The 24,438-nt window shown below is 31.1% G+C and overlaps 1 protein-coding gene across 1 annotated transcript in view; it reads right to left on the bottom strand.

Moving 5' to 3' along the window:
• The window catches only part of LOC106459552 (low-density lipoprotein receptor-related protein 2-like), a 248,405-nt gene that overhangs the window by 54,325 nt on the left and 169,642 nt on the right, over positions 1-24,438 (bottom strand). The window contains exons 38-52 of the mRNA XM_022386057.1: positions 23,253-23,477; positions 22,741-22,923; positions 21,747-22,054; positions 19,472-19,700; positions 19,003-19,140; positions 17,944-18,099; positions 17,414-17,651; positions 16,903-17,070; positions 10,760-10,881; positions 10,303-10,413; positions 6,766-6,894; positions 6,464-6,589; positions 5,936-6,052; positions 5,100-5,388; positions 3,332-3,555 (exon numbers count right to left, since the gene is read on the bottom strand). Coding sequence (XP_022241765.1) covers positions 3,332-3,555; positions 5,100-5,388; positions 5,936-6,052; positions 6,464-6,589; positions 6,766-6,894; positions 10,303-10,413; positions 10,760-10,881; positions 16,903-17,070; positions 17,414-17,651; positions 17,944-18,099; positions 19,003-19,140; positions 19,472-19,700; positions 21,747-22,054; positions 22,741-22,923; positions 23,253-23,477 — 2,763 coding nt within the window. The remainder of the gene's footprint in view (positions 1-3,331; positions 3,556-5,099; positions 5,389-5,935; positions 6,053-6,463; positions 6,590-6,765; positions 6,895-10,302; positions 10,414-10,759; positions 10,882-16,902; positions 17,071-17,413; positions 17,652-17,943; positions 18,100-19,002; positions 19,141-19,471; positions 19,701-21,746; positions 22,055-22,740; positions 22,924-23,252; positions 23,478-24,438) is intronic.

The raw sequence follows: 24,438 nt of genomic DNA, 5'->3' as shown, positions 1-24,438 counted from the left end.
CTAGTTTGGAACTTCCTTGATATCTTATCGAGGGTTCACGATAAGCAAGTTGATATAGGTACGATTCGCTTAACGGGAAGCTAGTGAACTTTGTCCATTGCCACACACACATCGAGTTTTCCACCGTTGAAGTTAGGTAATGTTTTCGTAAAAGTATTAATGTCCGATGTGAATCCACTGAAGTTAAAGGGTTTGTAACATTCGAAATTTATAAATGTTCATGGTCAAATATCTGAAGTTTTCTGATTGGTAAGCATTATAACAATCACAGTTATAGCTTCCACAGTTTATAGCACACTGCCTGTAGCAAACTAATAATAGATACTCTCTTTGGTGCAGTGCATTGGTTATATTTATGGCCATGGGAAGGTTTTCTAGAAAATTCAGATTACGTAACAATACAACTTAAATGTTTATGTACACACATATATTGTTGATTCTTACTCTCGAAAATCTTCTATAACTTTGGAGAATAGATGGGAGTTTCGCAATACATATTTAACAGCATAAGCTATGTGTTTTCAAATACAAATTTAATCAAAACAAACGTTGATATTAAAATAAATATATAACAACAAATTTGTTACAACACTTAAAGAGTATTCTTGTTTTAACAACCTTTAAAATGTTTATATATCAGAAATATAGTAGATAGTTTGGCTACTAGTAGCAAGGAGCTAAGATATTTTGATGATCTTTAGGGAATTCAAATTTAACTCAACCATTAAATTTCTGACTTATTCTGTTACTGTTCAATACTGATGCAGATCCACATAATATGCCATATGGAGTAACTTCATATCTTTGAGTATTACAACACTCATTGTAAAGAAATGAAAAAATATTGGATGAAATAATTTATTTTATATGTAAAATACAAATAGGGCCCAGCAGTAATTAGAGTGCTTAATGGTACATGTTTTTTGGTGCAACTCTTATGCTATTAGGTACCCTATAACTAACAAAATCATGGACCCACAAGCAGTTTGTCACATACACAGTTTAGGAAAGTGTGTTCAAGAAGCTGATGGATACTGATCTTGTTGGCAATACTAGGGTTAAAAAACACCAGAAACCAGTGCAAAAGCAAACTTCAGGAACAATAGCTAATATATTGATGATAAACCTGGAAGATTCTCCAGATGAATAAGTTTAAAGTAGCCAATACTTTATGATTCTTTCTTGCAGCTATTGTATGCTTGAGTATTGAGAAAGAATAGTAAGCAAATTGTGAGAATAGTCACATAATTTTAGAATCGTGTTTAATGAAGAGAAACAGTAAGTATCCAATGAAAATTCTTTAATTCCTGAAAGTTTCATATTAAAGCTTTATCATGAGATAGACACCTTACTGAATGCAAAAGTTTATTCTTAACAGAACAAAAAATAAATGTCTTATGATAAGTATGTTATGTAACTTGATATAATAGACATGTGATATAATTCATTTGTTGTTGCCCTGGCTCTTAGTGATTAATTAATTAAATTATATTATTAAAAATTATATAAATAGTAGTTAAGTGACTAATAATATTGGAAATAAATCCAAAACTAGAATTTATTCTAAACAAGTAAAACTGATTTTCAAAATTCTATTTGTATATTTCACTCTGTTATGAGGAGTTATCACACAAACCATGTTATTCCTATTTTATTTTATGTGTTTTTAATTAGCAATAACTCATAAAATGGGATGGAGAAAACAATGTTTGTCACAGTTTAAACTGTCTTAAAGATATATTTTATTAGACCAATTAAAATACAATAACATAAGACTGGAAACCAAAGGGAGAGTCCAGAAATAATGAACTATGGCCATAACTTTTTTGATCTTCTCTGTTCACAAACTAACATGATATTCTGATTAAGATTTAATTTTTTGTCAGAGTTCTGTCACTGGATTTTGACTATAAATTTAGATTTTCCAAGAGTTCTACCTAAATATCCAAAGTTTATCCTCCTTTGTTTTACATATGAATTGAACTTCTGAGTTTGAATTTGAGTTAAAAACACTGTTTTTAAACTTCCCATTTCTTATGTTTATGTGTTCTTACCATACTTTATTTTTTCTGTCATATTTTAAACTGTTTTTTCCATTTATACTTTTGTAGCATGGTAAGAAACTGATGGTATGCTAAGTTTAAATGTAACACTCTTTTTTTCAAACTTCCTATTAGTGTATCTCTAATACTTACATTTACTACATTTTCTCTCGTTTCCATTTACCCTTTGTAGCAAGGTAAGAAACTGATATATTGCTATCAAATTCAAGTGCACATTAACGGCATATGTACTCTTTTGGTCTGGTGGTTAGGGCGCAGGTTCAAATCCCCATCCCACCAAACATACTCGCCCTTTCAGCAGTGGGGGCATTATAATGTGATGGTCAATCCCACTATAAGTTCGTAAAAGAGTAACCCGAGAGTGGGCAGTGGGTGGTGATGACTAGTTGCCTTCCTCTACTCTTTCACTGCTAAGTTAGGGATAGTTAGTGCAGATAGACTTCATCTAGCTTTGTGCAAAATTAAAAACAATTCAAACCAAATTGAGTGCAAATTGCTTTGGTTTATTTCTGAGTATCCCACAACTCAATGTCCAATTTGATTATCATGATACTGTCTTAATCTTGAGATACTTTTTAATGAAGGAATTTTATCACAAATATTCATTGCCAGTAACTAATATCAATGGCTAGTATTATCAAAGTTAGTAATTTAAGCGTATTTTAGGCACAGGTGAACTCTACAATTAAAATTAAGTTTTAATTGGAGTGGATATCTTACTGGGGAATTTCTTTCCTACTGGATGGTAAAATGTTTTTGGTATTTTCTAGCTGGAATTAATACAAGGCAATGACGTGATGATAAGATGTTTGTTTATTATCATGCATCTTTTCAGGGCTACTGACCATTATGCATACAAATTTCATGTGCAGAACAATAGGTAATCCCAAATAAACTATTCAGTTATTTTACTATGCATTACAATGTGTCAATAAAGAGTAAACAGTCTAGTGGCTTGTTCCAATATTGCTACACACATACAGTGATTTTTGAACCAGAGGGTAGTATTATTATTATGTTACCTCCATAATTTTCTCAAACAGCATATTAGTTTAGTAAATGCTGAGATTTTTCTTATTTTCTATTATTTACCAGCAGATGGATCACATTTTAATAAATTTAACAAAACTGCACACATTATCAGAAATATTTGATTCCACTGTGCAAAACTGAGATAAAAAAACTTAATACTTGACCAAAGAAAGCTTAAATCCATAAATTAATAAAATTATATGTAAGAAAAACAAAACCATCATAAGGGAACTTACCACACTGATGGCGAGCATCTTCGTCAGAATTATCTAAGCAATCATTGTCACCATCACAAATATAAATTCGTGGGATGCAGTTTCCATTGTCACAGGTAAATAAATCACCAAAACAAGTCTTCTTCTCACTTTCACAGTATTCTTCTGGCTCATCTGCTTTATCTCCACAATCATCATCACCATCACAGTACCAAGTAGCTGGAATACATCGTTGGTTCCCGCACCTGTTAAGCAAGACATAACACTTTTGTGTAATCAAAGATTGATCTGTAAAATTTTCAAACTTCATAAAGTTTTCATTAGCTTGCAGTAGAAGTTTCTTTAGTCTTGACACAAAAACCTTCTCAAAACCAAAATACTGAAAATGAACAACTGAAATGTTATCACCAGTTCTCATACTCTTTTCAGATTTGTAAAATGTATTTGTGTAACCAGTTTGAAAATGTTTTGTTTCCAATAACAGTTTATGTCACCAGGAAATGATTACACTCAAGAGCATTTTGTTGGTGAAGATGGCAATGGTGGTGCATGTACTTGAAATGACTAATATATCATAATCGTTTTGTTTTTAAAAATTTGATAAGATAATGCTTATGCTAAGTCATCAATAAATATCAAGATACACTATATGGAAAATGTATTATCACTCTATTCCTCCTAAAAGAGGGTGTCCAGCATACTGGTTCCTTGTGATTTGAATTCTCTGAATACCTAATTGTTTCAAATGAGAATATGGAAGAACTAGAAACTGGGTCCCACATTCCCTAAAACTAACCCTATTTGGCTTCTTGTAAAAATATTTTCTTAAATTGTCAACATGCTGATATGCTGTAGCATAAATGCTAAAATGTAAGTTACAGTAACCATGTTATCACACAGTATGTGGGAAAATTTAATGTTTGTTTAAACAACATTTGTATGATATTTTCAGATCTAGGACATAATTTCCCAATGTATATGTAAATCCATCAAAGTGATAAAAAAAAGTAGAAAGAATATGCACAATTTTATGAGCATTTTGAACACCTTTTTTTTATAAATACTTTGGGCTTTCCAATTAACTATAAAAACATTATTTTTATGCAGTGAATAATAATTAAAAAACTTTAGAAGAAAATACATCTTCTAAAAAATGTCTATGTATTTTTATTTAATTTGACTGAAGATTGTTTTTGGTTATTTATCCACACAAAAACTTTGAAATTCATGTTTTTCTCAAACAGCAATGAAGATACTTTGTCACTCATACATGTATAGTAAAACCATTTTATGACTTATAATATTCTCAAGTTTAATTTATGTAAAGAAATATTAATTGAAAGGTTTTGTTCTCCAATCCCTATGATCAACAATATGTAATATTTTCAGTAAATTGTCACTTTTTGTTGTAAACTACCTTGAAAAACAGGACTATTCTCAGGAAAAAGTGAAGTTTTTATACTTCAACAGAGTATTAACAAATAGATTATGGAAAACTTAAATTTCAACATAAAAATTTTATGTTTGTTTCTTTCAGCATAAAGACTGGACTATCTGCATTATGCAAGTAACAACAGAATAAAATCTTTCATGATTTATAATTAATTCCAGCTAGATATTTGTGTGAAATATGCTAGTTTTTTTAATATATTGAATTTGTGGCACTTCAATCATTGTGAATAAAATTTGTTACAAAAATAAAGCAGCAAATTTTACTTATGGCTTAGGTTTAAAAACTGTACTGTTGAATATCAATATACATATTAATACAGTATTAAAATTTTCTAACCTAAAACTATTTGGAGGACAGGATCTTTGAGAGCAGATGATGGAGTTTTCATCAGAATTATCACCACAGTCATTATCTCCATCACACAACCAGTAGGGCTCGACACAGATGTTAGTTGTCTCACATTTCATGTGATTTCCTGGACAAGTTCGGTTGTTGGGGCAATTATCATGACTCTCATCTGTTGTTTTATTATCCTTACAGTCATTTACCCCATTACATAGTTGAGACATAGAAATGCAACGAAAGTTGGCACAAGTGAATTCACCTTCAGCACAAGGAGGATACTCTGTACAAACCACAACACGACACATTAAGCTCATGTTATTTCTTATGCTTTTGTATATTTATAATCGAGAATTTTTATCTCATCTCCACAATTCCAGCACATAATTACTCTTCATCTAAACTATTGTCTTAAATGCAACTGTATCTCAAGTTTTGGGTAAAATATTTATTCTTGGAAATTTCTTGTATAGGTATTACACTTGGTGAAACTTATTTAAACTGTAATATTAAACATAGATTTTTATCAAAATAAAATTTTCAGATAAATGTATCAAATTTGTGATACAATTTCTCAATAAACAACAAAAAATAAAGAGGGAAAATATTCCATGTGTAGAATTTTGTAAGGGTCTGTAACTAGTGTATCAAATTATTTAGTGAAAAAATTAAGTAAATAAAAATCTACTCTTAATTCCTATTAATTTACATTCATAGTTACAAACATGTATCAACTGCTAGAAAAGCAGAAACACAGTTAATGAAATTATCAACAACTTTTTAATTACATGAATACTTTAATAAATTACCTTAACTTACTGATAGCTTACCACAGTCTTGTTCATCTGTGTTGTCTCCACAGTCATTTTCATGATCACACTTCCAAGTCTTGAAAACACAGCGTCCGTTTCCACAGCGAAATTCTGATGGACTGCACGTATGTAGTGCTAGGTTGATAATGCTTTGCAATTATGATCTATATACTGTTTCTCTTATCATAAATAATAACAATTTAAAATTTTTATTTACATACTATATAAAAAACTGTGCCACAGAGCAATGATTTAGATTACAGCAAATATGCTGTTCTTTTTATAATGAGTTGTAATATTATTTACTAATAAATCAACTTAGCAGTCATAATATGATGAAGAAGAAAGAAATCAATGCTACATGACAAATATCAACTAAAACAATATGGGTGTTCAATTCTTAATGGTTTTAATAAACAAAAAACACTGAGTGATAAGACCCTACAACACATCTACAACTGAAAGCCTGATTTTTAATACTTTTTGAAAATTAATAAATCTTACTTGACACTTAAATCTATGTCAGTGAAATATGTTTATACTTACCACAAAACTTCTTATCTTCATCAGTATTATCACCACAATCATCATCACCATCACAGGCCCAAAGTCGGGGAATACACTTGCCATTGGCACAAGTAAACTTATTTTCGTCACAGGTAATGTTAGTTGCTGCATGTGAAAGTACAGCTTTATCAAACTGTTTTTTGCTATTTTTAGAACTAAAATATTTGAAATGAAACTGTGATAAAAATTATAAAATGAAAATTTTAGTATTTTCTATTTTTTAATACATTAAATATATACTGAAAAGGATTTGTTATGCAGAATGAAAAATGAGTACCTACCAACACACATACGTCCCTCATTAGCAATTTTGAAAGTGGAATTACACAAACATTCTACAGTTCCATTGGGGGCCTGGTGGCAGGAGTGGGCACACCCTCCATTGTTTAGGCTGCATGGGTTCTGTTTGCCTAGAATAAACAATATCATTAATAAAAAAATGTTTTGAAAAAAATTACATTATATAATTACTATACAAATTATTTAATGCCCTATTATATAAGAACCTCAGAAAACAAGAAACACATGAAATATGATATTTTTATAACTGAAGAGATATGACAGTTAAATATTTTCATCACTGAATAAATATGGCAGTTATCAATTTCCGTGATACTTGGAACATAATATTTCTGAAAGTCTGATGCATGTAATTCATAAAAAGAAACACAATTTACATCTGAAAAAAAAATTCTTTGATTCAAGGTTCTTTGGAAGGATTAACAATCAGAGATGTAAATACAGTATAAGTACAGTTAAATAAATGAAGAGGAGAGGTGTGTTTGACAATGGTCTCATGCTATATTACTATTTGACTCAACATACACTGTTTTGTTTGTTGTTCTGGATATTTGCACAAAGCCACAAACATGGGCTACCTGCACTAGTCATCATTATTTTTAACTTATGGACTAGAGGGAAGGCAGCTAGTCAACAGCAGGCATTGCTTACACTTGGGCTTTTCTAATCAAGTTGTGGAAGTTGATTGACATTCTTATAATGCATCTATGGTCCCAAAGTTCACAGCACAACTTTGTGGCAACAAGACATGAACTATGATCTCTTGGACTGAGAGTCTAGCAAACTCATCACTAGATCATGTACATTGTTATAAGACAGTGTATTTATTTAATATTTATTCCCAAGCTATTAAGGCTATTTGCTACTGTTCCTAATTTTGAACTACTGATCACAGTTAAAACAACCAGTCAGCATCACCTTACTACACACACCATCCAAAGGGATTGACTGCCACAATAATGCAACTACAGCTTAAAAATTGCAAGGAATATTTTTTACTATTACCAGAGCTTTTCTTAAAGAATTTTTTCAACTGCACAATTATATTTTAACTTCATCATTTTTTAATACATGATGCCTTATTGCATCTCATATATACACAGGCCTAGTAACAAATGATTAAAAAATGAAGAATATTCTAGTAAATACATTTATTTATGAACACTGGAATGGAATTTTATAACCTTAAATGTTTTGTTTTTTTTTATATTTATCCACTTGAATTTATATAGATGAATTTTCAACTGCTGAAGTATTTTTATAGGTGCACAATAGGTGAACTATTTTTCTCTGTTTTTATTGCAATAGTATCTATATATAATTCATTGCATGAGTTACCACAGTTGTGTCCTGAACTTCCAATAATCATCAACTTTTTCGTACTTCCAATAATTGTCTGCTCTTTGTACTTCCAACAATAATCTGCCTTTTGCAAAGTCAACACAGGTGGGTTCAATTAGTTTAGAACACTCTTTGACTAGATGAATTATTCTCCTTATCTCTTTCAAACTGCTAATCTCACTCTAACATATAAACCATTAGGCCATTTACTGCCAGTACAGTTAACTTTTCTCTGATCGAACTTCTCATTCACGTGACTTTACTTTTATTTTTGCTCGTCTGGTCGCAGCTATTTATACATCTATCAGTTAGGCCTGCTAGAAATTTCTATAGCCTCAATACCAATGGATTGCAAACACAATGTTCGAAAGCCTCAACATCACTGAATTACAAACACAAAATAAATCAATTAATAATACTATGTACACTAAACAGTCTTTTATATCTGACAACATGCATGCATGTGTGCAAGCATATGCACATTTTTAAGATAAGGCAAGCTAAAGAAAAACCACATTGAAAAGAAGTGGTTCCTTACATTAGAAATCACAGACAGACAGACATGCTCTTTTATTATAGACGTATAGCCCGTCAAAAAGGACGAGCCAAATACAACCACCCCATAGTATACCTTGTAGCATATTGGTAAGATTAACATCTTCTAATAGATAGAAAAGTCAGTACATTTTGGTAACAACATGTTCCAACAATGGTTTTTATGTCATATTGCTTAGCAACAAAAGTATAACTTAATATTGTTGTTAGTATATGTACTGAAAGTATAAAATGAAATGTATAAACAATAAAACTTGAAAAGTATTTATTTCTTAATTTAGAATCTCCGTTGATTAAAGAAGTTTGTTTTTATTAAAAACTGGGGATATATAACAGAAAATACCTTAATTCAGAAATGATTTAAATTTAAAATTCAATTGATATATTTACTTTCATGATAAATTTTATGCACTTGGCTCTAGGTTAGGTTATCTCACACAATGTTTTTACTTTAGGCTTATTTATCAATTTCTTTAAATCATACCAACATTCACTACACTTACGGCTCCCTTGCACCCCCACACTAAAAATCGTACTGAGCAAATTATAATATATGTCAAAATTGAAAGAGAAAGGCTGAGATTCATTCACATAAACCAAAAGAAGCTACAAGTTGAAGACCATGTCCACCTGTGGGACACTAAAATAGGTTCAGAATACACACACTGACATAGTCATCTAGAATAAATGCAACCTAATAACCCAAGCATAGACAGGTACTTTCACTAGTTTAAAATAAAAATTTAATAATTCCAATTAACCTCATCTACTTTCAGCAGCATTTTCATTTCAAAATGAATGCAAAAACAACGCACATGTGCTAGTTCTAATAAGGCTACTGAACTACTAATATGTCTACTGAACAGAGCCAAGCCTGATTTAGAAAGACTGTTTGTCATAGGTCAAGCAGACTTTCAGACTTCAGGATTTACTTCCAGGGGTTTTCCTTGGCATGTTTGAGAGAATTTCATTTTCAGCCTCTAACTTAATGCCAATATTGTATTTTTTTTTCTAAACAGATTTGCATCAATATCATGAATGGCCGGTAGTGTGTCTAAAAAAAAGCAAGAATTTGTCAGCCAGCAGATAATTCTCATCCCTGGTACATGTAAAAATGAGTGTCTAATAGCAGGTAACATAGCATGAGACCACTATTAAACCTATGTTACTTCTTGATCCCTCACTCACATGAAGTTCAGTTACAAGTACATTTCTGATCATATATGCTGTGTGCTCCAGAATGCATGCAAATAGCTGAATTGTCTAATATAAAAGTCACATGTCTGTTTTAATGGAATGTGCTAATTATACATTTCATCAGTGTGGATATATGATGTTTCATACATAGAAAATATGTACAAGTAGATTTTGTTTCAAAATTTCAAAGCTTTATACTGTTTAGGTAAATTTAAAGAAAACAAAGAACCGACATAATGAATGTTTTACATTTTGATATTTATGACTACATACTAATTTAAATCTATAATGACATAGCACATAAGAACTAATCTGCTTTCTGTCTTCATTGCTTGAAATTATGTTTTTACACATGATAGAATTAAGTTTTTCTTTTAATTACAAGTTGTATATCTAATAATTATGTAACATTTAATTTGTCTCACATTTTTGCCTGTCTGGGGCAAAGATATGAATATCTCGTGGAGATTCTTCCAGTCTCTTGACCATCTCCATGACTCCTGCCCCTGTATACTTATCAGCTCGGTATACCCCTCCTATATAATAATTAATGATGATTAGCTTCATGAAAAATACAAGTCCTAGTAATTACACAATAAATAAATAAAAATTAAAGAAAAGATCAGAACTTAATACACATCATACAGTTTATGATCTGTTACTGTTAAAGCAAAGTAATAAATCTCTCTCTTTCTGTGCTTATGTATATACAGTTAGCTTGAATACAAAACTACGTAGACGGAAAGGGTCAGTCATATTTCATAACAAAATTCTTGTTATCAATATATAAAAACATGGATTCTTTGGTGAACATTCTACTTTACAGTAATAATAAACAACTTACAATGACAATTAAAAATAATATTATTCCGTACTACTTACTTAATTGAAGATCCGTCCAATATATGTAATCTCCGAACACGGTAATAGCAAATGGATAGATGGTAGCAAACACCAAGGTTTCTCTGTTGGTCCCATTAAGGTCAGACCTTTCTATTTTTTCTCTATTATAAAACCAAAATATAACATTTAATCTCATTAATTATCTATGTTGTATTCATGTTGTGAAAGAATACTGGACCTCATTCATGCAACAAATCTGATAGCATAATTTTTATGCTTATTTTATTTTTCACAAACAAAACTACAATAGAATCAGGATAATTTACTCTATTTTCCTAATTTCTCCTGAAATTGTTACACGACTAGACTATTTCTCATTTTCAGATAATTTTATTCTGTATGGTTAGGTGATTGTGAACAAAGATTTTAAACATTTAACTACTTACTGATAATATGATATCCATAACCCTCACCTTTCAGTTTTTTTTACTTTGGTAGATATTGGTTCATCTACACATATTATAATGTTTTGGAACAACATGGGACCTATTAGTCCATCTTGGATGTTTATTTGTTTGTTTTGAATTTCACGCAAAGCTACACAGAGGTTATCTGCAGTAGCCATCCCTAATTTAGCAGTGTAAGACTAGAGGGAAGTCAGCTAGTCATCACTGCTAACTCTTGGGCTACTCTTTTACCAACGAATAGTGGGATTGACTGTCACATTACAATGCCCCCAGGTTGAAAGGGCGAGCATGTTTGGTGGGCCTGGGAATCGAACCCATGACCCTCAGAATGCGAGTCGAGTGCCTTAACCACCTTGCCATACTGGGCCCCATCCGCTAAAACAAAGATGATGCATCAACACTATCAGTTTTCTTTACAATCTTAAAACACCTGAATCATATCCCCTCCATCTCTTCTTTTTTCAAGAGAAAACAATTTGAGAGAATTCAACCTCTCTTTGTATGACAATCCCTCCATCCCAGATAACATTCTAGTCAGCCTCCCCTGAACCCTTTCTAACAATGCAATGTCCTTCCTAAGATAAGGAACCCAAGACTGAACATGATATCCCAAATGTAACCTAACCAGTGATCTATACAATGATATTATAACATCTTTAGACTTGTATTCAATATTTCTGTAGATACAACCTTACTATCTGCCTTATCACTAGCAACAGCACACTGCCTGGATAACTTAAGAAACTGATCAACTATTACATCAAGATCCCTTTCTTTTATGACACTGTTAAGATTATTCCCATCCAAATTATACTTATAATTAAAATTATGATAACTCACATGCATGAGCTTGCATTTATTATAAATAAAACCCATTTGGCATTTATTTTTCCAACTCATTAAATGATCTAAATCCTTTTTGTAAATCAGCAGCATCCTCTTCACAGCTATCAACCCTCACGATCTTAATATCATCTGTAAACTTAAGTAACTTACCATTCCATTATCTATGTCATTAATGTAAATGAAATAGAGCAAAGGTCCTAAGACTGACCCCTGAGGTACCCCACTTGTTTGACTGAACTCCATTTGTAACAACTCTCTGCTTTCTTCCATCCAGCCACTCTTCTATCCAACTTGCTAACATATACCCCACATTTATAGAGATAATTTTTGACAAGTCTTTTATTTTGCACATTGTCAGATGCTTTCTGAAAATCTAGATACACCGAATCTACACCCTTACCCTCATCTACATAAGCAGTAACCTTTTCAAAGAATGTCAAAAGATTTGTAAGGCAAGATTTTCCCTTAGTGAAACCATGTTGACTATCCAATAAAATTCTAAACTTAATTAAAAGGCATTTTTAATCAGAATTTCAAAAAACGTTTCCCACAACTTATGTAATACTAACTGATCTATAATTACTGGGATAAATTTTATCACCTCCCTCGAAAAGAGGAGTGACATTATCTAACTTCCAACCCTCTTATACCTGCCCACTATTCAAAAACTGACAAAAAATAGTAGCAAGTGGCTCATATATCCAATCCTTAATCTGCTTCAAAACTCTTGGTGAAATATTATCTGGCCCAGGAGCCTTATTGTTCTTTAAACTTCCCAATTATTTCTTAAACAGCTCAGAATTAATGCAGTCATCTTGTTTGATCTCGTTTCCATTTATCAATTGTTCAACTTTCTTAATTCTCTATAATCTCCCATAAGTCAATTTAAATTTCTTAAATTTATGATGCTTTTCTTTAATTTTATCTTTTATACTCTTTCTGATTCAACCTGGTTTTTTACTTGGAGCCACCTTTTTCTTTGTATAAGGAATATATTTACCTTGAATATTTAAAAATTTTCCACATTTGATCAGTGTCTCCAAATAACTCAGCTGCTCAATTCACAACAAATAATTTGTTGCATCCCTTCAAAATTTGTTTTGTTTTTTTTCATTTGTAACCAAAATATAATTATTCCATATCTCCATCTCCAGCAAAACACTGAACCCAGTAGACAAATGATTACTTGCATCCAGATGTTCTCCCAATTTCCACCCTCTGAACCATTTCTGCATTTGAAGTTAACAATAAATCTAAAATAGCATTGTTTTTAGTAGGTTCCTTGACCAGTTTCCAAAAACATTTCTCCCTCATGGTTTGGCTCTAACATTTCCTAATCTATATGCCTGAAATTAAAATCACCCATAATTATGACTTCATTAACAGCTGAAATCTTAATTTCATTGTAAACTTTCTCACTAATTCCCTCAGTATCATCTGGTGGTCTGTAACAAATTCCTATGAAAAGCCTTTTCCCTTTATATCCACTAATAGAAACCCAAATGGATTGAACCTCCTTGCTATTATCTTTCATATCCTCAACTTCAAAAGGATGTAACTAACATTTTACATATAAAGCCACTCCTCCTCCTCTCTTCAGTACTCTATCCCTATTAAATAACCTGTAATCCTTTATTTCAAAGAAATTTCTGTCATCAAAATCATCTACTTTTAACCATGTTTCAGTTGTTCCCATTATATCAAAATCCTCCATTCTTACCTGTGCTCTAAGGTCATCCATTTTATTTCTTATACTTCTAAGCATTACAATAGTAACAATTAAGCCTACCCTTATAACTACTTCTATACTCATTTCCTATGACAAACTTTTCTCTACCTCTTATTCTTTTTATATTTAGTTTATCCTGGCCCTCACCACTGTCTAGCCCTAGTTTAAAACTTCCCTTACAGCTGAGTTAATAGCCCTTGCAAAGATACCAGTTCCTACCCTACTTAAAGGCAAGCGATCCATTCACCCAAAACTCCCTTCTCTCACTGAACTGATCCCACAAGTCCAACCAACCTATCTACTCATCCTTACTTATTAAACTAAGCCATGCATTTAGGCCTGCTGACCTACTCATAATTTCTCATCCCCACATTTAATTCTGGGCAGTATCCCTGACAAAATTAAGTTATGGCCTTTTTCTTTAAATGCCTTTATCAACCTCTTGTACTTATTAATTAGCTCCTCTGACCTAGTTTCCCTACATCATTAGCCTCTATGTGCACACAACAAAAACTGCATTTCTGCTAGCCCCCTTTACTATATCTCCTGTTCTGTCACTTATATTTTCCACCCATGACCCTGGTTAGCATAATCTAATTCTTTTCTCCCTGTTTACCCCGCAGACTATCCTACCCATGTGTCTTATCAAGGAATCACCTATAACTATAACCTCCTTAAGTTTATCATCTATATCCTTCCCTGTCCTTTTTGTTTTCTTTCCCTCCAATAGTTCCTTGTCTGCAGAAGCCAAGGACTGAAATCTGTTACTCAATAGAATAGGCTCATTAAATTAAATCCACTACTTTTAGCCCTAATAGAACTCTTTCTAACTTCAGGAAAGTCATTGTTAGTTGATGTATTCCTTGCATGTAAAAGCTTAAATTCCTCTTGAAATCCCACTACCATTTCCCACAGTTTACACTTCTCTTTATCTATTGTCTATCCTTCAATTAGGATAACCACCAACTTCTCCTTCAACCTAGAAACTCTACATATAAATTGTACATCTTCATTACTAGCTTCCTTAAAAGTACATTCCAGTCCCGAGTTACCAAATAAAGCCCACTCATTGCACCCATTACACCTAACAATCTGCAAATTTATAATTCCTACACTAGTCTTAACTATTGTATTTATACTTATGGACTGAAAATAAATACTCAATACCAAATACCAGTGGCCTACTGTCAACACTGTTACTGTTAAGCCTAATGTTTAAGAATCAATTATGTTATTTTTTTTACCACTACTTTAGTCTTCACACTGAAGTAATTATGTTTATCTTAAATTATATAGAACTTAGAAATATAACTTTATTAGAAGTGACAATAACTAGTGTAAGTAGTGTTAATAATATAACATAGTTAGCGTTATTTATATTATAACCTACCTATAACAATAAGCTGAATTTAAACTAAGGGATCTAAGTTCAAGTACACAAGTTAATCCTTAAATTTTATTTATTTGATAAAATAATGTATTAACCTGTTTTATGATTTACCAGTAAGTTGAATTATAGCTATGCTTTACATATTAAAGCATTGTAATGTTTACTGATAATCTGCCAAATTTTGTAAACGTTCACTTACTAATTTAAAAGTTATAGTATGAAAACTACATCAAGCACAAAATGGTTACGAGGTCGTCACATTGACTGACCCCGTATTGAAAGAGTTAAGCCATCCAAGTAGTGTGCTGTTGCTAGTGGCAGGGAATATAGGATTTTAGGTTTTATCTACTGAAATATTGAATTTTAGTCTAAAGAAATTATAATTTTCATTGTATAGGTCATTGGTTAGGTCACATTCAGAGTGTTGTGTTTGGTCTTGGAAAAGAACACTGATTGTTGAGAGAGGATTCAGAGGAGGACTGTTTGGATGGGTTGGCACCTCTGAAATTATTTTCTCTTGAAAGGAGAAGAGTTAGAGGGGATCTCACTGAGGTGTTTTGGATTGTTAGAGGAGTTGATGGTGTTGATGACTCATTTTCTTTTGTACTTTTGTATTTGTTGGTGAGAGTAATAGGACTTAGGGAAAGTATATAAATTTTGACAGAGTGAGAGCCATCTTCAGCTAAGATAGCTTTATTTTTCTAACAGGGTGGTTGGCCTTTGGAATGGGTTACTTTCAGATGTGGTGGATTCAGTTAATTTAATGGAGTTTTAGGAAAGGTTTGATAAAATGCATGATAGAGGCTGGTTTTAAGTGTATTATTTTAAAGCTTAGGTTAGTGGATGGGATGGCCTAGAAGGACAAACAGATCCCTTGGTGTCCTTAAATTATATATGTATCCACAAATATATTTTTGTTACTGAGAAAATTTCATTTATGGTCGTTTCTCCACATGTCTTTTATAAATGCTACAGTGATTAAATTCATTCATATACAAAGTTTTATTTATTTAATTTCATAAAGAAAAAAGTTTTAGAAATCTAAATTTTTAAGTTTGGGTTTATTTCAGTAGCCTATGATAAATATAAAAATTATCAGCAATTTGTTGTTTTTTTTGCAAGCCTTATAACACTTTTGTTGTCAGATAAATCTTTGAATTGGAAGAGGCTAATGATAGGAGCACAAGATTAATCCTTGAACATTCTTCTTTCTGTAATTACTAACCTCATAAGCATTGCTTAAGTTTTTAGCTAAATAATTATTGTATTAATCCAAAATATGCAAGATGTTGAGAAGCTCTGCCAGATAAGTGATTTGGACTGAAATAATGCCCAATTCTTTTTTTTTTTGTTGACAAACTGTAATTTATCACATTTCATTTACTATATCAGATTTTGATAAGTTTTTGATAAAAAACAGACCATCTAACTCGGCAAGCTTTCTGACAATTGGTGGTCTGAGTTATTTCAAGGTCACAAGCAATTTCAAAGTTAAAGGTGCTTGCCTGGCCTACATTGCCAATATAATGGAGATTTTACTGTATTTATGAGAAAACCTTGTATCTATGAAAAATAAATAAAAGAATTCAGCTATATGATATATAATTGTTAAATTATGTATTTCTATTTTTACATTTTTGAGCTTTTAAATTAAGTAGTCACATAGCACTAGTGAATAGTGGTGCGATATTTAAATACACTGAAAGCTGGAATATTTTATAACTGAGTTTTGATTTTTAAGAAAGTTTACCTGAGTGCATCTGTCCAATAAAGTTTTCTATCTTCATAATCAATGGTAAGTCCACTTGGTTGAATAAGATTGTCATTTATAATAGCTTTTTTCTGGTTCCCAGCCATTGTAGCCCGATATATTTTTCCAGTGTTTCCAAAACGACTCCAATCTGTATAGTACATGTACCTAATCAACACAAACAAAATTAAACACAATTTATACTTCATAGTGGTAAGGCATAATTATATAGTGAAAATAATGTAATTACACTGATGATGGAAGAAAACCAAAACATATCTGATGCTAAAATAGCACAAGAATTGTAAAGAATACAAAAATAATGTGAGAAAAAAAAATATTGTAATTCAAAGGTATAGATATGGTTTGCTATAATAAAATCAAACAGCTTATTCTAAAATCTCAGCTTATTTGATTGAACAAAAAATATTTATACTAGTTCTTTAAAGTTTTCATCACTATTTAGTAAACTTAACAATACTAAAAAGAAAATATTTTTAACTATTCATACCCTTCACATGGATCCAAAACAATTGCCCTTGGCCGTTCAACACGAGTTATCATTACAAGCTTTGAGCCATCCAAATTCATGGCATAAATGCTATGGTTGCCAGAATCAGTCCAGTAGATCTTTCTGCTGGTCCAATCAAAAGCCACTCCTTCAGGGTTCACACCCTCATCTATCAATGTGTGAACAGTGTTGAAATCATCCAAGCTCACCCAGGAGATGCTGCCTTCTGGTCGTATTTCTTCACATAAAATTAAAAGGATAAATAAACTATCCATTATATAAGTCAATTAATAAAGCATTTGTATGAAAATTTAAGAGTCAAACCTACTGCAGTAAACTAACTAAGTAAAGATCACAATGCTGTTCTTTTGTATTCTTGCAATATCACAATTACTGAGTTGAGATCTCACAAAAACACTGGAAGAAATCAATATAAAGTTTATTTGTCACAAGACATAATTCAGTTTTTTGTTTTCATAGTTTTTAACCCAATTTTAATACAGCAACTAGAAAAAAGCAAGTCTACATACGTGAATAAAACAGTCGTCGATCTTGATAATCGAAGTCTAAGCCCACAACATTGGTGAGGTTAATTTTGGGAGAAAATGGTAGGCTTAATACTTTAGGGTCTAGATGTAAGCTTCGAATTTCTTGTCTTGTTGAGAATACTAAGTACTCCTTTACATCTATAGGAACACAAGAAAAACACCAAACATGTAGAAGCATATAAAAAAGCATGATTAAAACAAGAAAACTACAAAATCATATAAAAATAGTGTATTTATTCCTAACAATTAATTTGGTATAGGAAACTTTACTTATTTAAAATATCATTCAAAATTATTACCCATTAATATTAGTTTATCCAGTTACTGAAAGTTATAAAAGCTATACTGATATAGCTCTGATGTATTTACAGAAATATTGAATACAAGTCTAAAGAGGTTATAATGTGACTGTATAGGTCATTGGTTAGGCCACTTTTGGAGTGCTGTGTTCAGTCTCGGGCTTCTTACCTTAGAAAGGACAATGAATTGTTGGAAAGGGTTCAGAGGCTACTAAGATGATATCCGAGATGGAAAGGTTGTCATACGAGGATAGGTTAAGATCTCTGAACTTGTTTTCTCTTGAAAAAAAGAAGAGTTAGAGGGGTTCTAATTAAGGAGTTTAAGATTGTTAAGGGAATTGATAGTGTTGATGCATTATCTTTTTTCTGTATTTAATGGTGAAAATGATAAGACTAGGGGATAAAAATATAAATTTTGGCAGGATAGGATTCATCTTCAGCTAAAACAGCTTTATTTTTCAAACAGGATGATTAGCCTTCGGAACAGGTTGCCTTCAGATGTGGTAGACGCAGTTAATTTAAAGGAATTTAAGGAAAAGTTTGATAAATACATAAATGATAAGATCTGGCTTTGAGTTTTTTTAGTGGATAGAATGGCCTAAATGGACTAGAAGGTCCTCTGCTGTCCTTTAATGTTATGTTATATAATATGTGGCCAAAACTAAAACCAGTGTAGCTACATGTACTATCAGGATACAATATATACATATTAGAAAATACCTTAACATATATTAGTTATTACCTTCACAGGATTTTTCATCAGATGACAACACACCAGAAGCACAAGCACATTTCCTTTTTAAAGCTGTAATTTTATCTGGTATGGCAAAACACAGTTGTTCACACATTCCGTTCTCTGGTCTGGAACATACAACCTGGCCTGCAAGGTACAATGTTCACGCAGGTGTTTTTTTATTTTTAGCATACTTTTGATTGCAATAATTTTTTGTCTTTCAAAGTATAAAAATGATCTAGTTATAAGTTTTATTTAGAAAACAGTTCATGGACCAGATTTTATTATTTATCACCAATATACTGTACTTGTCTTATTTCCCAATTTTAAACAACAAGCGGTGGAAAGCTGAAATATATATATATATATATATTAGAAATGGATAAACAGAAGATTATTAAATTCTCTTTTAAAAAATATACCTTAAGTAACAATTTAAAAAAAATAATTAAAACTAAATATTTTCAACCATACTTACTAGCTGGAGGTTGTATAGCCTTATCAAAGATTGCAATGTCTCTCAGTGTGTCCAAATCAGATACAACAGATGTAGGAGGAACTGTATTTCCTGGAAACTTGGTAGCCTTAAATATAGTTCGAAGATTTCGATCTACCCAGTAAACTTCAGACCCAAGTACTGCTACTCCCATTGGGTTTGGCAGATTCCGTCGAATGTACTGCCTCTTGCCACCATTTAAGGATACACGCTGTAAAAGATAAATCAAATGAAAAATAATTTTTCATATGACTATTGATAATCAAGAATTATTTTAAAAAAGTATTACTCCATTGTCATAGAGTACAACAAATGCAAAAAAGCTTTGCTCTTCTACAGTATCTAATTTTGAGATTTCATTTTGTTTTTTTTAAACTTTACCTTGACACTTATAAGAGGTAAACAATATTTATACATGTCTCCCTAATATATATAGGGGTTACAAGCAAGTAATGTAATTCATAAAAATAAGTTCAAACTTGTATACTTTTTTTCATTTATTGTTAATTCTTTTTTGTGTATATTTTAACTCCCTCTCTACCGGCTCGGTCAATTTGACCTAAATCTTGACCCTACATTGACTTTAAGAGTTTCCATACTATAACTGTTAACATGTTTTGTGTACGTTCACAAAATTTTGCAAGCTTTCAGTAAGAATTACAAGTTTTTTTATAGACAAAACAACAGAATTTTTAATCAGATATTTTTATGAAAGATTTTTCCATGAATATAAGGAGTCAAAGTGATTTTCATGTTACGGTTAAAAATACTTTTCTCCATCTGAAAATTATCAAATTTCATTTTCATAATTTCTGAGACCTCTTAAATAAATTTCAAACGTTTCTTTTCAGCAAAACTTTATATTTTATCTGTTATTTTCTCTACCCTAACTCTATACAGGTTGGTCAACTTGACCAATCTCAATAACCATCATAAAAAAAAGAAATCTAAATTACCATTTTTCTTTCTAGAATGACTTTAATTTGTAACAGGAAACTAGACTTGTTTATCCTAAATAGCCTAAAACTAGAAACAATATATATCTGTTTCTACTTAAATTTTATTGTTCTATTACCCTTTGCACCCTGTCTAATTAATAATTCCAACACACAAGGTGTAAATCACTTGGCAAATGTGTGGCAGAAGTTACACCCTATAGAATTATGTAACTCGAGAGCTACTGGAAACCATACTTTGTGAAACGTTTTTTATTTTTTCTTTGTCTTACCTAAACTAACTTTATCTAACCTAATAATTTTCCCATTTTTTAATTTTATAACAGCAAATAAAGAATATACATGAAAAGCAAAAAATATAATGCTTACTTGGATCTTTTATATTTGTTGTCGAATGTCAATGAAACTTAACCCTAATTTTTTATACTAATGGTACTACTACACTAAATAATTTTATATTTATTTAAATAATGCATCTAAGAAGCCAAAATAATAACACATAAAAAGCAGACAATATCCTACAACTATCATGATTTTTCTGGCTTTCTAACTATGTAATAAAGGCTGTTAAAAATTCAGTTAAGCTCTTCGATGTGTTTCCTGGAAGTGAAATAGATAATTCTTTGTACAGAAAACAACGTAATGTATCATTTGATAGATTAAAACTTTGGCTTTCTTTTGGTTATAAATAATATAGTATTAAATATGAATGAGATCTATTGGCAATTTATGAATAAGAGGATATGTCAAGAGGGTTTGATTTTCTATTTTATGGCTCTGTAACCAAATAAGATTGAAGACTAATAACATGTATAATGAGTAATTAACATTAAATTCCATACTTTTTAGAAGGGGTGGTAAATAAATTAGAGAAGAGGAGATACCTAGAGAGCAAATGTTACAATTCTCATACTAGGTCGAGATTGGAGATTTTGACAATATTTCCTTACAAAATTAAGAACTTAAAACTTATATAATATTAAAATTTGGTTTATTAACTAAGATTTTATGCCAAGTTTATTCATATACCACGATAATAAATAGCTAAATTAAATTTTGAATGTAACTCTCTAAAAAGTCGTGACATGTGCACTTTGATCTGTCCACAGCAAGGGGGTTAATAGGAAGTGATAGTTTACATTAGACATATAACTTAGAAGTGTATACACAGTTTTTATATGACAGAAGTAAAAAAATAATAACACTTTGTTTAAAAAGTTTAAATCTAAACATTTTAATGGGGACCAAGTCTCTTCTGGTGTTATAAATATCTTGAAGAAGTGAGAAAGAATTTATCTTACTTGTATAGCATCCTCTCTTGAGTCAACCCAGTAAACATCATGTGTTGTGATGTCTATGGTCAAGTCTCGTGGATTACTAATGCCAGTTACAACAACAGTAGTACGATTTGTTCCATCCAAGAGAGATTTTTCAATTTTTGGATACTGTCCATAATCAATCCAGTAGAGGTACCCTTTGATAGGATTGACTGCAATCTCACGTGGTGAATCTGTTGTAGTTTTCAAAATTACAAGACGATTGGAGCCATCCAGCCAACTCATCTCCACAAATGTTTCATGAGGGAACACATTGGTGAAATAAAGATTCTCTACAGATGCAAAGAATATTCTTATCTTTAAAACTAAAGCAAATTCAACATCAAATTTAAGTACCAAAAATTGAATGCATGTGTAGTATTATAATATTACGTGTATTTTGTTTCTGTTTATGTATAGATGTACTATTTCAAAAGTTTAACCATATTTCCTTAGCTTTAAGCTTAAAATCTGTAGTAACCTTTATTTATCAAAACTTAAAATCTATTTTGAAAAATAAGTTTACTTCTATCGACTATTATTACAATATATTTTTTATAGAATAAATAATCATGTTCTTAGCGACTACTCTTACACTATTATTTACACGTGTAACACACCTTCACATGTAGAAAAGCATAATTTATCAAAATTTTGACAAATTATTAATACCAAATCTGCCAAATCAATAAAAAACAGTTTAAATTGTCTTTAATATCACATTAATTAATAGTTACATTAGTAATTTAGGACATTGTCTAAAGTGTGAACCAAATCTTATTTGCATAAAACAACTTGACTAATGAAGATGTATTCCAATGCTATTAAAAGTTACATCTTTCTTGCCTTTAAGAAAAACTTGGGTACATGAGCCATAGTCAAGATTTTTTGCAACAAAACATTAATATTTGAGAATGTAAATAGTGCTGTTTTATTTATTAGCTAATCAATTATTTCTAAGTAAAGAAATATAGTTTACCTCCTATCCAGTCAATAGCAAGACCACGAATCCCATTACTACCTATGCCATCAGAAATGACATGGGTAAAATCTGTACCATCAGGCTTGGCACGAAAAATTCCATTTCTACTTCCTTGATTAAATTCAACCCAATAAATGTGATTCTGGGCAACATGAACATCCAAGTGCAAAATATTATGACCTATTACATAAAAAAAGAAAAGAATAGCAGAAACATTTATTTCTATTAAAAACCCTTGACAGTGAGTCAATCAAACATAATTACTTGAAGGCTGTTTAAATTCTCTTAACAAATCAAAGCACACTTTAAACTTTTTACTTTAAGGTAAGATTTTTCAATCTTATAATAAAATCTTTCTGGCTACTGACCCATCATATTCTACACAAAATGCTTCATTACTTTGATTACAGACAGTAAAATCATTAAATCAAAGCATGTTTATTATGTCTGTAAGCTAACAATTCCCTTTAAAAAGTGTTCCCAGAATAACTTGAAAAAGTAGTACCTACCTGGCCCTGTTATTGGTTGCATTGCTTCTCTGTGATTCTGCAAACTGTATCCCTGAACCTTCTCTAGCTCTGATACAACAGCAAATGAGGTATATGCTTCACATTTTGTAGTATCCTTTGGCTGGAACCCAGTGCTACACAAACACATGTGTTGACTGCCTGATGTTGGAATACACAGGTGTTGACATCCTCCATTTTCCTTTTGACATGGATGACTCTCTATTCCTAGTTATTGTACAAAGAACTTTTCAAGCTACGATATACGATTCTCCATACCAATGCAACGTACAACAAAAATAGCTTGTTAATTTACAACAATGGTGACAATAATAATATGGTCATTTAAAGTTATGTTTATGAACTGATCAACATACCCAGATGAAATGAAATTCACTTTATAGTACAGGTAGAAAGAATAAGAAAAAGCAATACACATGTAAACACTGATAATATAGTCTATATAGTCTTCTATAGTCCAAATTCACCTCTTACTCCCAGTTCAGTATCATTTTGTCTCATTATGCTCAAATAGGTTTCTTAACCTCTGCATATTTCAATCCCTCCTCAGTTTTTATTTTTTAGATATTTTGATATGCCACAAAGAATTAAGTGCCACATTAAGATGTGTTTCTGTTAAAAACTAGTTTGAGCTCTCAAAACTGTGGATTTTCCATTAAATGTTATATGATAAGGAGATTCCAACATTTTCTTACTTTTTTAATATTAAATTCCTTTTTAAGAAATAATACTGTAAGAAGTCAAAATATTTAGATAGGATTATAATACAAGTAAAACTGCTTTATGATTAGTGCTCAAACATGCTAAAAATTACTTTTATTTTAATAATCATCTTATTTGTAAATGCAAATTTTTTTTTGTACATAACTAACAGTTACCTCTGTACAAAATGTAAATGTTTGTCATTTTATTTCTGTTGACACCATTGACCTTACATTGGTATAAAAATAAATATTTTTATGTATTACAATGAGATGCTATTTGAATAATAATACTGACCTATGGTCACTAATCTCACCATCCTTCTTTAAATTTTTCATCAAAACAAATACAACTAAATATCTTCTGGATTTTATTCATAGGTTTGTTTGTTTGTTATGAATTTCACGCAAAGCTACACAAAGGCTATCTGCACTAGCTGTCTCTAATTTAGCAGTGTAAGACTAGA

The sequence above is a fragment of the Limulus polyphemus genome, unplaced genomic scaffold (genome assembly GCF_000517525.1).
Source record: "Limulus polyphemus unplaced genomic scaffold, Limulus_polyphemus-2.1.2 Scaffold626, whole genome shotgun sequence".
In the NCBI taxonomy this organism is placed as follows: domain Eukaryota; kingdom Metazoa; phylum Arthropoda; class Merostomata; order Xiphosura; family Limulidae; genus Limulus; species Limulus polyphemus.
The sequence above is the reverse complement of the archived record's forward strand: the minus strand, read 5'-3'. Positions and strand labels throughout refer to the sequence as shown.